The following is a 15935-nucleotide window of genomic DNA, read 5'->3' as shown; positions in this document are numbered from 1 at the left end:
CTAGATAAGTTTGGGGTAATGCAATATAAGAATATGGAGCCGGTATACATAATGCTCACTACGCTGGTTCATAATTTAACAGTCCTATTTTGGTCCTTATAACCTTACACAAATTTAAATGATGACCAACTTCTTGGTATATTATTGAAAGTGACGATTTAATGTTAGGTAAAATAGTAAAACTTTGAAGTACATATACAGTTTATATCCTTCTCACTCAAAAGATCCTTTATATCGACCCAGAGTTGAGCTGAAAATTTATTGGAATCCATGCACAAGTGTTGTTTGCCTAATGGAGTGCCTAGTGAATCTCAAAGTGCTTATGATAGGAAGTTTAGTTCATAAGATGTTCGTTGCCTGAGCTTCGTAGTCTTTCTATGATCTGCAATTTGGTAATGGACATGAGACAATGATTTAACAACACCATGAATTCCATGATTGTTTGCTTCGTCAACAATCTTCTTAAGTGTTCATCAATAAAGGTATCAGGCTGCCATATACAAATAATTCTGTTTGATACAATACACTCGACTAGCAAGCTAACTAGGAGGAGTACATGCACCAAGAAACTCATGAAAAACACCCATGCATCAAACTAATGACCATTTAACATTTTTATAATCTTTTTATGTATATGTATGTCGAGGAAAAAAAATTTAAGAGACACTTGGTGGAAGATTCCTAAGAATATGACTCAAACTAGGGACCCGAAACTACAACAAACAAACACATAATGTTTTAACCTCTGTACAATTAAACACCTCACCAAGCATCAATCTAACACTCAGATGGGCCTACACGAGAGCATTCGCCACTCAAATTAGACGTGTTAACTTGTGCATCGGAATAGCACGCAGTGAATGTGAACCCACGCTTGAAGCAAATGAGGGGCCATCAACGCTCATATTATCTTCTTCGCCACTAGCCATCGGGGTTGAAAACCCCGATCCATCTATACTCATATTCGAAAAGCGATCATACGATGAGCCATCCACGCTCATTTCACTCGTCTCAACAGACGCATCCTGCACAAAAATCAACAAAAACGTTTAGAACGGGGTTAAAAAAAACTATCAAACGTAAAGAAAGACTGGATTGCCGATTATAATCAGTACTTGACATATTTCATTATTATATAGTCATGATCATAAACAGATAAAATTTCTAAATCAAATTCAAACATGTAAATACATTTTATTTGTAAAATGAAAACAAGATTTAAAAAATGAATGACTTTTAATGTTATGTCACGCAACTTGAGACTCATTTTAGCATCTTGTGCCTCATCTGTTATAAACTAAAGACACTAAAGCAAAGAGATCACAAATTTACAAATTAACTAACAGACAAAAGTTATGAATAGTATTAGGGTCATTTTCGCCTTTTCACCTTTTTTTTTTTAATTTTTTTTATTTTTAACTAAATTTCATTTTACCAACAAAGGCCCCCACACTTTTTTGAAAAATTCAAATCGACCCCCCAAACAGGGGGTAAAGTGTCAAATAACCATTTTCATAAAAAATCTTGAATAAACTCCACCCAAATATTCAACGGGTGATATCTTCTCGCTCGCAACGAGTTAAATCTTTCCGACACCATCGTTAAACTCGAAATAATTTTAGGAACACAATGTCACTAGCTATACGCAAAACGGACGCTTTTTAAAAAACGCTAAATATTTCGGGTACTTTTCATACACGTTGATTTTGCGTTAAATTTTTTAAAAGTCAACAACTCCATAGCGAAACGCGGAGATGCATATATATTGTTAATTTAAAATAACATTTAAATCTCTCACGGGTTATACATTTTAGTTCGACTCGAGTTGCGCTTCAACGACATCATCGTTAGCCACAAAATAATTTTACTAAACGCAATAAAATACATTAAAAATCGAGCCCCCGGCGCGAAGCGAGGGTTCAATAACTAGTTGAAACCATTAGTCAACATGTATATGTACTTATGTATTGTATGTTATGTATAGGTGTGAGATGGCAACTTAGACCCATTTATTTTTATTTTATTTTTAGAAACACAAATATATTATAACACGAGGGCCAAAAGGGGGCCCAACCCATTACAAACAGGACACGACAGCACAGCTGCTACTCGAGCATATTACAAATAAAATACACGCAGTTGCAGAGGGAGCAACATTAAACCAATACAGAAACCTATATTACACAAAACAAGTACACCATATTTAAACCAAAGTTTGTAGCCTGCCTTTTCTAACTAGCAAGCTAGATATGTAAAATAAGCAAATAAACTATGGTATAATTAACTTTAACTCTAATAATAATAATAATAAGTTTTAATTTATACCTGTGCAGCAGTAGTTAATGGAGTAGTTTGAGGTGTTGTGTCGCCCAAGACAGTTAAGGATCTTTCCTCCTTTAATAAATTGAAAAGTTAAAACACATTCACATTCACAGTATATTCCATTTTCAACATATATTAATAATTTATTTAATTTAATAATTAATTAAAAAAATACCTGCAGATGAGTAGTTAATACCGGGGGTAAATGTGGTAGTGTCCCCATGAGTGTGAAAACCAAAGACTTTTCAACCTATAATAAATTATTAAATTTTTAATTTAATAATTATTAATTATTCAATAATAATTAATAACTACTCCTAACAGTTAGTAATTTATTACGGATTAAACATGAATTCCATAAATTTATATACCTTTTTAACCAAAATCACATCCATTGATGGCGTAATTATTGCGTAATTTGCTTCGCCCTCCCCAAACACTAACCGTAGCATATCACTATTGCAATCAACTTCCCACAAAATCTTGAAACAGAGCCACAGTTCAGTCGGTGATGGACCGGTTAGGTCTTCTGTCGTGTAAGCACTTGAATCGTGTTCCTTCGCAAAATATATCATGTTAATTCTGCAATTAATTATAACTAATTCAATTCAATTTAAAAACTCTAAAACATAAATTAATGAAATACCTCAAATCTCTTGATTAGAAAAAAATCGATTGAATTCGGATGTAGAGCTAAGTAAGTTCTTCCTGTTCCTAATCTGTCACGAGAGTTGAAAGTAGCAATGATTCTGCAGAAGAATATGTATCCATTATCCATCGTATTTGAGGAAGTACTTTGCATCATCATTGTGATTGCAACTGGAGTTAAGCGAAATTGAAATTGGCGCCCTAGTTTATATTTAGCTAAGTGGAAAATGAAATTGTGCCCTATTTTATATTTAGCTTAGTGGAGAAGCTATTATCAAATCAAACTAAATTTAACTTAAGCGGGGGTTTATTTACTTGTACGTTTTGTCGAATCTGAGCCGTTGGATCATAGCCCTGAAGAAATCGGGGTGGAAATTACCGTATCAACCAAACCAAGGTATTTTTTTATTTAATAAAACATTCAATTTCCCTTTTTAATTCTGTTTTCTTTTTTATTAGATTAGATTTAATATAGATACAAAAATTGAATGAAAGGCTTTGAGTAACACTAATTACGAATTATAAAATAGAATATTTATATTTATATTCTTTTTAAGTTTAATTATGTAACCTACTTTCATAATCAATAACTAAAATTCATATGATTTCATTTGCAGCTTTTTAATTATGTAACACAAAGATCTATTATCGAAAAGCTTAATCAAGGCAATTCAAAGACATAACAAGATCAGGTGAATTAATAAGTCACCAGGTTATCTATTTCAATTTTATTACTGAAATGAAATCAACAAAGAACTACTTGATTCGTGTTTATAACAGCAAATAATAATGTCGAACAACACAAAGTATAATTACCACTGTAGCAATTTGGACAAGATAAAATGACAAAAATTTAACCCATAGTTGAATCCGGGAATCACTAGGTTTTAATCTTTAGATGAACAAGTTGATTTTATTAGGAACCAAGAAAGTGCAATTCAATGTAACTTAATAGACTATCACAATACAATTATCCATCTAATTAGTCAAAACATAATCAACGTTAAAAATTGAGCAAGATTTACATAAAGATTAAAGGTTTCACAACTAGATTTTATAGGTATGATGAGAAATTAATTGATCATATAATACTAACGGAATCTATATGAATAATCTAATTTTAATACTATTATGATAAGAGAGGGACCTTTGGTTGATCAATCGGGTGATCAATCTGAGCAGGATGAGTGAGGTTGTCCTTAGCAATTACACGAGCCATACTTCTTGAAGAACAAGATAATAAAAATTGCTCTTCTTCTAATTGAAATTCGCTATTCGGGGATTAATCCGTCGGGATTTTGAAAGGAGTAATTGGAAATTCGGGAATTAATCGGGGATTAATTGGGACTTGATTACCCGATATTTTATCTTCTATGTGCTCGTTCGTACGAGGGTTTCCTCACTTACCAATAATAATAATAATAATAATAATAATAATAATAATATAGAAGAAAACCATGAACGTAAACATAAACTTTAGCATAATTTTCTAAAATTGTTCATCTTATTTAAAAACTCTAAGGTTCTAGTTTAAACTAATGTTAAAATAGAAATTGTGATGTGGTTCAGCGGTTGGTGGCCTGCCTCCTTTAGGGGAGGTCAGGAGTTCGACCTCCGTTGGCTACATATTAAAAACACAATTTTATCTCTGCCATGAAGTATCCACCCATGGCACCTTTCCCATATCGTTTGGGGGGGTAAAGGGGAGGGGGGTTTTACTTGACCGTGCCCTTGGATCGGTTTCAAGGTTTCCTCCCGGGCAGCGATGGGGGCGGGGTTTATCGCTGCATCGGCATCGTCGAAACGGGAGATGATCGCAACGGGTGGTTAAAAGTCCCCCTCGGGTGATCCTAATCACTGTTAAAAAAAAAAAATTAATGTTAAAATGTTGATCAATTTTGACTTTGGCCGACTTTGATTACCAAATTCGATTTTGACCCATCAATCGGCGTTGACTGATTAATTAAACGGATTTTGAAAATTCGGAACTGGTTGCTCTGATAAATGAGTAAACGGGGATTAATCGGTGAGTAATCGGATTTTTTACAACATTGGATATAGATATACAACACTTCTAAATGTGACGTTAAAATTTTATAATATTAACACCAGATTATCAAAGAAAAAATATTTTGTTTAAATGGGCCAAACCATTCAAGCATGAACCAAAGCACTAGTACTTTTACAAGAAAGAATTATAACAATTAGTCACTCCATATCGTAAGGTTAATAATATTTTCAATATAATATTTTAGATCTACCAGTAATATTCTATAGATTCGCTAATAATGTACATTACAAGTATTGCACAAATAAATAATTATAATAAATATCGTACTCCAAATCCAATATCAGATTATTGCTCACTCCATGTTTAAATTCTTTTTGGGCAGTGAACCAATATTGACGACTACAATCCTAATTTTAATATTAGTGCTAGTATAATTTAATTTAATTAGTAGATAAATATCGTACTCCAAATCCGAGACTCGTGATCATACTTTCTTATCTTGTAGCGTCGCAGCTTCCCTTTGGACTCGTATTTGCACTTGGGTCGACCTTCAGTGTCCTATTTTCTCCAACATGGAAGACTTTTTCACTTGGATCTTTTCGCGTTCTCATCACAACACGACAACTTCGACAAGTATCATAATCTTATGTATCTTCCTAGCGACTCTTTGATGGTTATGGCGTCTCAGAAACGATATTCTTTTTACCTCGAATCGTATTAGAAAAGAAGATCTTTTTGATCTTGTTAGATTGTTTTCTTCTTGGTTAAAAAGTAGGAGTAAATTTGCTCCTCCTTGGAATAGCTGGCTATGTAATCCTTTGTAAACTTTTGTATTTTTTGTAGCTCATTGCTAGTTTGTTTTAATAAATTCAGCCGTTCAAAAAAAAAAAAACTTTCTGGAAATGCATTATAACATACTTTGCCTGCTTCAGTAGATGGTCTCATTCATTAGTAGATGGGTCTCATTCATTATTTGTTGGTGGGCAGTTTGTAGCCTCAGGTTCTGGGCTGGTATCGGGCTCAAATGGGCATATTTCTTTGTCTGCGGGTGGACCGAAGTCCAAGGGTGGATTTGTATCCGGTGATGGGATTTGCATGCACCAAGTTGCTTCTTTTTAAGAAACAAAAAAGAAATAATCTGGAGATGAACTTAGATGGATTCCTGTTTGCAAACTAATGCTGATGCCGCTGCGACGCCATCACCAACAGTGGCAGCATTGAGCATTGGTATAACGACATTTGTGATGATGATTTTAGAGGTGATACAAATAGAAAATATCTAAGACAAAGATGATGTCCTCCATTAAAAAAACATACATACTCAACACTTCGTAAGACAAAATTAACTTCAGAGTGTAAACAATACAAGAGGAGACTTATTTTACCAAGGCAAACCACGACATAACAAAATTGGCTAATACAGATGCCGCATGTATCACAATATTGGCTAGTAGTAACTAATACAGATGTCGCCCAGTGCCATCACCAGCGGTGGCAGCATTGGCGATTGTTATGATGATTTTAGAAGGTGATACATGAAAGTAGGCCCCAGGCTCATAACAACACAAAAGATTCAAGACAAAGGTAATTTCATCTTCCATGAAATAAACATACGTACTCAACAATATGAAAAAAGATTCCTTGATAATCCTCCTTAATCTCTACATACATATTATGTAGGGAGGATACGATAAATCCATCCAACAAAATCCAAGTACCAAAAAGGCCCGATTTGGGGAACAATTTGTATAACTAAACATCAGTAAAGTAGCCTAACGTCCTATAAACCATCAAAAAACTACATATTACTAATCGTTTCCCTTTCATTGATCAATCAATCTTCACCGAAGAGTAAATGAGCCTCGTGAACCAGAAGCATGCATAAAAACCAATTGTACCAGTGAGTACAAAGAACGCATATGATGCAATTAACATGTACCCGAAGTACAAAATACCAGAAACCGGCTTCGTGATATTGAGCTTTGTGAAGAAGTAGAAAATCGTGTATAGAAAAAGATATAAAGACGAAGAACCTGATGTTAGATATGATCTCCACCACCAAAGATAGTCCTCACTACAAAGCTGAAAGTAGCATAACACAATCGTGATCTCGGCACACGTCACGATTAATATGATAAACACAATAAAAAGGAAACCGAAGATGTAGTAAAACTGCTGTAACCAAATTGAGGTCAATATGAAAAAGAGCTCGATAAAGACTGCACCAAACGGAAGTATTCCGCCGATAAGTATAGAAAAGGCCGAGCTCATGTACCAAGCTTGTTCTGGTATTTGTCTTGGTATTTTATTGGTTTTAACCGGATCTTCAATTGCAGGTTTCTTAAACCCAATATAACTTCCCACGAAAACAAGTGGAACCGAAATCCCAAACCATAAAAACACCAACGTAAACATGGTACCAAACGGGACAGCACCTGAGGATTTCTCGCCCCAAATTAGAGCGTTGAGTACAAAGAAAATAGCGAACGCAATTCCCGGGAACATGAAAGCTGTTTTGAGAGTGATTGATTTCCATTCGGTTCCTTTAAATGTTTTATAAAGACGGGCTGATGCGTACCCACCAAAGATACCCATGAGCACCCAGAGTAAAAGTAGGGCTGTCATGAGCCCACCGCGGTTAGACGGGGAGAGAAACCCGAGTACAGCGAAAATCATGGCGATCAATATCATACCGAAGAATTGAACACCGGTTCCAACATAAACGCAGAGCAAGTCTGAGTTGGTTGGTGGACGGAAAACATCTCCATGAACAAGTTTCCAGCCGGTTTCTTCTTGGGCTTCTTCTTGTGTTTCTAATTGGTTGTATTTGGAGATGTCACGATAAAGTGTTCTTAACATGATCATAGCCACCATACCCGAGAGGAATAGGACAATCATTAGGGAGTTAACAATGGAGAACCAGTGAACTTGATCATCTGCCATTAGAAGATAAGTGTCCCATCGGGATGCCCATTTGATATCACTCTCCTGTAGATCAAAGACATGTACAGGTCAAAATAGGCTCAGCAGGTTTGAAAGAGTCAGTTCGCACATATTAAAATGATACCGACCAGGTTGGGTTGTCCCAAACACTTTTCTGAGCACGTTTTAGTATATTTATTAAGATAAGTAATGTGTTCAAGGTTGTATAAGTCCCCAACAAGACCCAACAAGTCCCCGACACCCCAACTAGTAAGATTATAAAGTAGTTCAACTAGTCCCTTGCCATTTTCCTACTTGGCCAATTTACTCGGTCAAAGTTGACAAAAGTCCAACTTGGTCGGTCAGCCGGATTTATTAGTTCAGAGTTGGATTAATTTAGTCACAGTTGGTCAAATACAGTCAAAATCATTGTCAAAGTTGGTCAATGTCCAGTTAGCACATATTAAAATGATACCGGCCGACTAGTCGCCGACTAGCAACTTTTACAACCTAGAATGTGTGTGTCACTTGTCACAAAAACAATATTAGCACAAAAGCTTGCATCTTTAAAAATGACTATTTAAACGATTGTGTGCATTAAAAATTAACTATGAATAACCTTCAGCCCATTTGACCTATCTGACAAGTTCCCCTTTATATAGAGTTATAAGCTACAAACTTAATTTAATCGGTCTTCGGCCCTTTTGTGAAAAGCACAGTAAAACAACCCAAATCAATCCATATCTAGTAAATGAGTCAAAGTTGCAACCTATAAATATAAAAATAATATTAGCGATAAGGGTGTGTGTGCCGGTGTGATATCCTTAGTAAGACTCACCTGGAAATCGACATCATAAGTGAAGATGATTTCCTTCTTATTTTCAACCTCTTGAGGAGCATCAGAGCTTGTGACCGTTCTTTTTGCATGAGCATCACATGTACTAAGGCGGGTCTTGTCAGTCCACTCTCCATCATACTGATGCTTCACACTGAATCCAACCAAAAATTCACAACTCGGTCACTTTTGTGGCAAATCAGCTCATTTACTTTTGAGTACGTCACTTCGGGTTATGTTTGTTAGGTTAAACAGCAAAATTAAAAAGAAGCTAGAATGGCTTCGGAAAACTTGTTTTGTGTCAACTTATATCAACTATTGTTTTAAAAAAAAACGCTATTTTGACCTAAACCTGTTTTGAATAGTTCTCCAACCCACTCATTTTGCCACCTTCAAATGAAAGTCATGTCTCAAACTGACAGCTTATATAAGTGTTATTACCTGAAAGCATTAACTTCAAATCCTACGATTCTTGCAGAGTCTGTTTGAATGTCCTTGTGATACTTGACTGTGAATGTCAAATGATTGTTGATAAAATATTTTTCTTCCTTTGTCTGCAGATGCTCAGATGTTAGAAACAACACAAACTGGCGGAAAAACAGATAAATCACAGATAATTATATATAGTTATTAACGGGTATTTTGTTGCTTACTCCTGCATACTGTACTTTGCGACCAACAAAATATCCATGCTGATATAAAACAGGTGAATTCTGTTCAAACCTTGTCATTGGAACAACCAAAGGTAGATTGTCCAATATCCTGTCGATAAACGCTTGGAAAATTAATGATGCAAATAATTGGCAGTGCAACGCTATGTGTATTTGGATATGCGGCTTAAAACAGATTATGTGAAACTAAATAGTCACAGTTAGTTAATCAGTTCAAGTAGAAACAGATTATTGCAACTTCTCAGATAATCTTTTAAATCGCATATCCAAACATCCCTATGTACACTTCAAATTATACTTCTCGTAGGATAAGTTCCTTACATGTTGACTCTATACTCATCATCTATCTTCTCTTTAAACTCTTTAGCAGTTTTCTCATTTAGCACAATGCGACATACAACATTGCACATCTGTGGCACTCGCATTTGAAACTGCAATGCAAATGTCATTAGAACAGAGCAACAAAGTACATAATCAGAAGTAAATCCCCAGCACCTGTAATATTTATTTACCTCATAGGGAGAATTTTCTATACGATCACCGCGAAGAACTTCGCCTAGATTCTCAGCACTGTCAACTATTTTATTTGGGCGACAATAAGGGATGGAATAGTAAGAATAAGGGAGTTGAGTTTTGGTAGAAGCCAACTTGTTTACTTTTACCCTCAGTTTATCTCCCTACAACAGGAAAAGAAACTTTAACCCACTTTATAACAAGATTAGCAACATGAAAAGAAACATTAACCCAGCTCACATAAATGCAGTATGACTTTTTGGTAATAGATAGCTGATTTAAATTTAGTACATATGTCATAGGTTATCGCCATAGATAGGAATAAACAACAATGTCGAATCAGGTCGCCACTTGCCTTGAAAGAATTCACCAAACTAGATTATATGTAAAAAAACATACAGCAACTTACATGTAATCCATGTAAACATTTCTGATCATTAACTACAGTTAACCATCAATTTTGTGGTTACATAAGGTACAATGTAACGCCTGATTGATTGCCACACTCACACATATTCGCATACTGAGTTTAGAATCAGCATAAAATGTGCTACTACTACATCAGCCTTATTATCAGTTTGTGGGGCCCCAATGCTAATAAGAATAACAATGTACAAAAACATGAAATATATCATTAGATTTTAACTAATTCTGTAATACACCTATATATCAGATTCAGCTACATTCATGATCAAATAAATATTAATAAACATAATCAAAACACAAACTCATGAAACCCTAACAATAACAGAAACCAAATTGAAATGAAAAAAAGTAGTAATATATACCTTAAAGAAATCCTGTGGAGCAACACCAGGAAGATAGAACGATAATCCGTGGACTGATAACAGAAGAAAAACACAGATCCATAAATGAAACCCTAAATTCGATCGATTAGCCATATCATGAAATTTAAAAGTGAAATTGGGAAATGGAAGATTACAGATCTAGGTGTTTAGATCTGTATTATGAATATCTCAGTTTCTATTATAGAATTCTGTATGTATATAATTTGTAGTATGTATCTACAGTTGTTTGTTTGTGTGTGAATTTTGAGTTCGGTTTTAGTGATGGCAAAAACCTGCATCAAGAAGATGAGTGGAGATTTGACTAAACTATTTTCAGCCGTTGGATTTTTCCCTTAACTTTATATTAAAATATTAAATTAAATTTAGTTTTCTATTTACAAATCGGGAGTACTGGTACCGAACTGTTTAATACCGAACCCGATTTTTGTCTAAACTAGAAACTGATACCGATACCGAATATCACCGGTACGATATTTCGGTACCGGTACGGTTTCGGGTTTTAGGTTTTTTCGCTCATCCTTAAATTATCATCTCCGTTTTTGACTTTTGTATGTTTCTACTTAACGCCGTGTTCTCAAATTTTTTACTTGGAAAAAAAAAGATTGAAAAGGGAGAATGAAAAGAGATGAAAATAAATGTACTATAGTATAAAACAATTTAATTATATTTAGAGTTTTTTTTTTGGGTAAGCAAGGAAAACCTCCTATGAACGAGCACATTGGCTCCCCCATAGAAGGTAAAACCTCGGATAATCAAGCCCCCGAGCGAGAGACCTGATACCGGGTGAATTGCGCATTATACGCACCCTCTAGTCACACTCCCTTTTTGAATACTTTGGCATAGCCAGAAATTGAACCCGGATAGTGTGCTTCATTAGACAACTCGGTGGTCACTCAAGCAAGCCTGAATGGTTCTTATATTTCGAGTTGGAAATAACTAAAAGTCATATTTGTTATAAAGTTTTCAAAGTTTTTTTGAAACTTTTAGCTTTTATATAAAACTCTTAACTAATAAAAATCTTTCCCGACTAATAAATTTTTTTGTTTAGTTTAAGTAATAAAGTTTTCTCCAACAAGCGTTTCATCATGATAGACTAGTTTTTTAAACTTAAAGTTCTCATATAACGATATACCCTTGAAGTCGCACGTAATCCCACGCAGGGGTGGAAATATGTGGGGACAGGGTGGGGCGCCGGTTCCCGGTGAATTTGTAATTTTCAGTGCAAAAAATTTAGATTTTTCGATTTTGGTCCAAGTGAATTTTTTTCCCCCTAAAAGTCTTCATATTTTGCCCCAAAGCCTACATAATTTGCACAAAAACCTCCGTATTTTGCCTAAAACCTCTAAATTTTGGTATGAACTAATCCTTGTGTATTTGGTATGAACTAATCCATATATAAATAATTTTAATTAATTAAGAAAAACTTGGTTATTTGTATGGCCCACAAAATCAATTTTAAATATGCTGAATTAAAAACACAAAACAATAAATTTAATTGGTCTTCTAATCAGGGACGCTTCTGATAATTTGAATGCCCGGTGCGAACATCTCAAAGATATGCTCCCTGCCCCCTCTAAATATATTAATACACAACACAAAGAAATTGATTATCTTGATTTGGAATTTGGGAATCGTCGAATTCATGAGGAGACAGAGTAGAGAACGTCTGGATGGCCCAATGATACGACAAATCAATTTTACTCCGTATTTGATTTTACTTCAATGATAATGGGCTTTTTTTTAGTTTTTGTAAAACAATTTATTATTTATATGGGCTAAAATGTTGGGCTTAATGAACCTAGTATATATGAAACTGGACCAATACTATGATGTCCTTTGGACTGTGTTGTCCAGGTGCGGTTGCACCTTTAGCCCCGCCCAAAGTCCGACCCTGCTTCTAATATATAATTCCTTTAAAATTTTGTACGTAACAACTTGTTTCTTTTATAGAAATGGATGGAAGAAAATCTCTAGTAACTAATCATTTTTATAAAACCCGTTCACTAAATAGGATTGTCTCAAAATTCAATAAATATAGAAATGGATGGAAGAAAATCTCTAGTAACTAATCATTTTTATAAAATGTACGTACGTATTAAATACATTTAATAACTTTTCATCTTTCAAAAATTAGTAAATACATTTATTTAATAACTTTTCAACGAAACATAACAATTTTTATTGTACAATAAAAATAATATCATTCATCTCGCATATAAGAGTTATTCAAAGGAAAAGAGGTAAAAAATGAAAGAGGTATAAAAAGCGCTCATATATCTTAAGGTAATAAATATAATCGTTTATTTACTTCAAAAAGAGCTGGTCATTCATATAGCTTCAAATGGGTTCAAATTAAAAGGATCGAGTCAACTTAAAAGTATGGAGTAATTTTAATTTTTTATTTGTTAGTACTAGTAACTATTAATCACAGTTATAAAAACTCATGCATTCTATATCTACAGTTAAATACTTTCAAATTTGCCTAAAACTCGAAAACACGTAGCGGAAAATTCATTTGACACGATAACGCAAAACTAATTCATCACAAATTAAACAAAAACAATAACTAGAATCACCAATATCATTAATGATAGAAAATAGACCAATTACTTTAAAAGACCAAGAACGAACATAGAAAAAACATACATAAACCACAGTCTTAAAACCAAATCACCACAGATAATGCAAAGTTTAACTAACACAATCCAAATCACACCTAAAAACAAAATTCTTAAAAAAACATCATAAATGAAAAAAAAACACGTTTCTTAAGCCATAGCAAGTCCTACCAAAGTAGCCACAACCATTGAAGAATAAACAGCAACACTAACACCCGACCCAGCCACGCCACTAGCTGGAGCAATAGCTGGGGCTACAACAGGGGCTTCGGTTGGGGGCGAAACTGGAACTGGACGAGCAGATGGAGCAACTTTAGGAGACGGTGAAGGAGCCATGGAACTATGTTTAAGTGACAAGACCTTGACTTCAAGCTTTTCACCCTTCTCGCAGTGTCCATTAGCACCGCTAATAAAATAGAATGCACCTGATTCATTGATTGTGATCTTTGTGTTGCCATCTTTGTGCTCTTTGATAGGCTTTGTTTTGATACATTTTTTGTAATCACCTTCTTCGACTTCTAGGACTGAATCGGCCTTCGGGTCATATTTGAACACTGAGTTTCATAAAACAACAATGTTAGAAATGAAAAAACTTACATAAATATATAATAATATAGAAAAACAGATGAAATATACTACGTATAAATAAATTATATAATAGTATTGAGAAAAATGAATGTTTAACAAATAAATAACACGCACCCTCAATATATAAGAATTTTAATAAAAAAGTTAATGGAAATAATCAATCAATTAACATATAACTATATAAGATTCACTTCATGTAAATTGATTTTAAAGTACTTTTCTTAATAACAATAAGTTTAACAAATACAAGCAATCAAAAAATTGTTTTAAATACCTAATCCTCAAAAAAAATTTTTTTTTTTTTTTGGCAAAATAAAAATAACATTAAAAACATAGCCTTTTCATCAATGGATAAAAAAGACGAACAAGGATACAAACTAAAAAAAAAAAAACGTTCCATTAAAAACCTAATCCTCAAATGGTAACGGATGTATAACAATAATCATTATCATTATTAAAAACGTTCCATTAAAAGCAAATGTTTAATTTACGAATAAAAACTGATAATCAAATATTGTGTATTTTCTTTAAATTAAACATTTAACAAAAAGATTTTAAAAAAACTAATTAAAAAATAAAGAAAATGAAATATAAAAATGCCACACAACAAATCACATTTACAAATATCCTATAATAACACTTTTATAAATTTTTATCAGTAACAAAGAAAAAAAAACATCTTGATCTACATACTTGACAAAAATTTGGATGCACAAAACAAAACAAGTATACCGCTTTATTAACCCCAGTTGTGAAACAAAGTAATCAAAACAAACTTACACAACATTAATTTGAATCTATTATCAAAAGAGCAAACAAATCAAACATTGAAAAATAAACCGACTTCATATATTTGAAAAAAATAAAAATATAGAAATCATTACGTACCAAGCACATCTCCGATCTTAAACCGTTCTTTTTCAGCCCAGTCATTCAACCCGGTAGCCGATGTAGGAACGCGCCACGAGTTCCCTTTTCCACCAACTTCAAACTCGGTTGCATTCGAGGCACCTAAACTCATCAAAAACATGACCAAAGACAATGAAACAAACCATAAAGAACATCTAGTAACAGCCATTTCGATCTCTAAGAATAACAACACTAAATCAAAATGCAAATGTTTTTATTTTTTAATGTAAAAGAAAGTTTATCTTCACTTTGTAAATTGTAGGGTTTTAGAGGTGCTAATATTCCAATTTATAGATGCGTGGTTAAGTTGTAGGGTTGGGAGTTACCTAGCTGGCAATGATTGCCACGTCACCATCGTTGCACATAAAATGGGGTAGCCGTTTGAGAATACGAGGATATTTCGTACCTACGTGATAATGATAACGAATACTATCAATCTTTTTGAATTCAAAATTAAATTGAATCAATTACTCCGTATTATTATAATTATAAATGAAATTAAATTAATAACCGAAAAGAGAAAACACAAAGCCGTTTCCCTTGTATTTTTTATTTTTTTTAAAGGTTTCGTATTTAACGAAAATAATTAATAATAAATAAATTTATATAAGTGGATATAATTTTGTAGATCAAGATAGAAATATATTTATGGAATTTAATAGATAAGATTAAGATGTTGACTTTTATACTGTGTTGGAAAGTGAGTGTTAATTCCGTGTTTAATAATATCGAATACTGAAGTTAGACCATTAATTTATTGATTATTATTATTATTATTATTATTATTATTATTATTATTATTATTATTATTATTATTATTATTATTATTATTATTTTTATTTTTAAATGGCGATATCGAAATCGACTGCTCTCATTTCAATCACACGCGTGTTAGGAGGAAATTCAGTTCACGACGATGTTAACAGTACCATTGAAGGTTAGGAAAATCCTTCAAAAAAAATTTCAAATCGCATTGATATTGACAATCAGTGACAAGTGATAGAGCCACATAGGTCAAATGACTCAACCAGTTTTTAGTTCTTACTACACATATGAACTCCAATCTAAAAAAACAAGTGTCTCATACTA

The 15935-nt window shown here is 33.5% G+C and overlaps 3 protein-coding genes across 3 annotated transcripts; all 3 read right to left on the bottom strand.

Annotated features, from left to right (window-relative positions):
• Window positions 1-815: 815 nt before the first annotated feature.
• On the bottom strand, window positions 816-4165 carry LOC139843074 (uncharacterized). The gene is made up of 5 exons (XM_071833153.1): window positions 4118-4165; window positions 2969-3071; window positions 2694-2879; window positions 2498-2572; window positions 816-1025 (listed from the first exon to the last, which is right to left on the bottom strand). The coding sequence occupies exons 3-5, from the start codon at window positions 2772-2774 to the stop codon at window positions 816-818; spliced, it is 366 nt and encodes a 121-aa protein (XP_071689254.1). The 5' UTR covers window positions 2775-2879; window positions 2969-3071; window positions 4118-4165.
• A 2407-nt stretch (window positions 4166-6572) lies between these two features.
• Window positions 6573-10960, bottom strand: LOC139904150 (transmembrane 9 superfamily member 8-like). Its single transcript, XM_071886089.1, has 7 exons — window positions 10711-10960; window positions 9922-10086; window positions 9731-9840; window positions 9392-9500; window positions 9180-9292; window positions 8742-8892; window positions 6573-7969 (listed from the first exon to the last, which is right to left on the bottom strand). The coding sequence occupies exons 1-7, from the start codon at window positions 10822-10824 to the stop codon at window positions 6812-6814; spliced, it is 1920 nt and encodes a 639-aa protein (XP_071742190.1). The 5' UTR covers window positions 10825-10960; the 3' UTR covers window positions 6573-6811.
• A 2350-nt stretch (window positions 10961-13310) lies between these two features.
• On the bottom strand, window positions 13311-15089 carry LOC139904149 (early nodulin-like protein 14). The gene is made up of 2 exons (XM_071886088.1): window positions 14826-15089; window positions 13311-13903 (listed from the first exon to the last, which is right to left on the bottom strand). The coding sequence occupies exons 1-2, from the start codon at window positions 15013-15015 to the stop codon at window positions 13500-13502; spliced, it is 594 nt and encodes a 197-aa protein (XP_071742189.1). The 5' UTR covers window positions 15016-15089; the 3' UTR covers window positions 13311-13499.
• Between the last annotated feature and the right edge of the window lie 846 nt (window positions 15090-15935).

This window comes from Rutidosis leptorrhynchoides, chromosome 4 (assembly GCF_046630445.1).
Source record: "Rutidosis leptorrhynchoides isolate AG116_Rl617_1_P2 chromosome 4, CSIRO_AGI_Rlap_v1, whole genome shotgun sequence".
Taxonomy (NCBI): Eukaryota; Viridiplantae; Streptophyta; class Magnoliopsida; order Asterales; family Asteraceae; genus Rutidosis; species Rutidosis leptorrhynchoides.
The sequence above is the reverse complement of the archived record's forward strand: the minus strand, read 5'-3'. Positions and strand labels throughout refer to the sequence as shown.

Bases quoted from the DNA above. Each gene is read 5' to 3' on its own strand.
- LOC139843074 (XM_071833153.1), bottom strand. From the start codon at position 2,774: ATGCTACGGTTAGTGTTTGGGGAGGGCGAAGCAAATTACGCAATAATT. The intron at 2,573-2,693 runs GTATATAAATTT...AATTTATTATAG, and splicing joins ATGTGATTTTGGTTAAAAAG to GTTGAAAAGTCTTTGGTTTT. The intron at 1,026-2,497 runs GTATTTTTTTAA...ATTTTTGTGCAG, and splicing joins TATTAACTACTCATCTGCAG to GATGCGTCTGTTGAGACGAG.
- LOC139904149 (XM_071886088.1), bottom strand. From the start codon at position 15,015: ATGGCTGTTACTAGATGTTCTTTATGGTTTGTTTCATTGTCTTTGGTC. The intron at 13,904-14,825 runs GTACGTAATGAT...TATGAAACTCAG, and splicing joins TAAGATCGGAGATGTGCTTG to TGTTCAAATATGACCCGAAG.
- LOC139904150 (XM_071886089.1), bottom strand. From the start codon at position 10,824: ATGGCTAATCGATCGAATTTAGGGTTTCATTTATGGATCTGTGTTTTT. The intron at 10,087-10,710 runs GTATATATTACT...TTCCTGTTGTAG, and splicing joins CTCCACAGGATTTCTTTAAG to GGAGATAAACTGAGGGTAAA. The intron at 9,501-9,730 runs GTAAGGAACTTA...GTTTATCGACAG, and splicing joins GATGAGTATAGAGTCAACAT to GATATTGGACAATCTACCTT.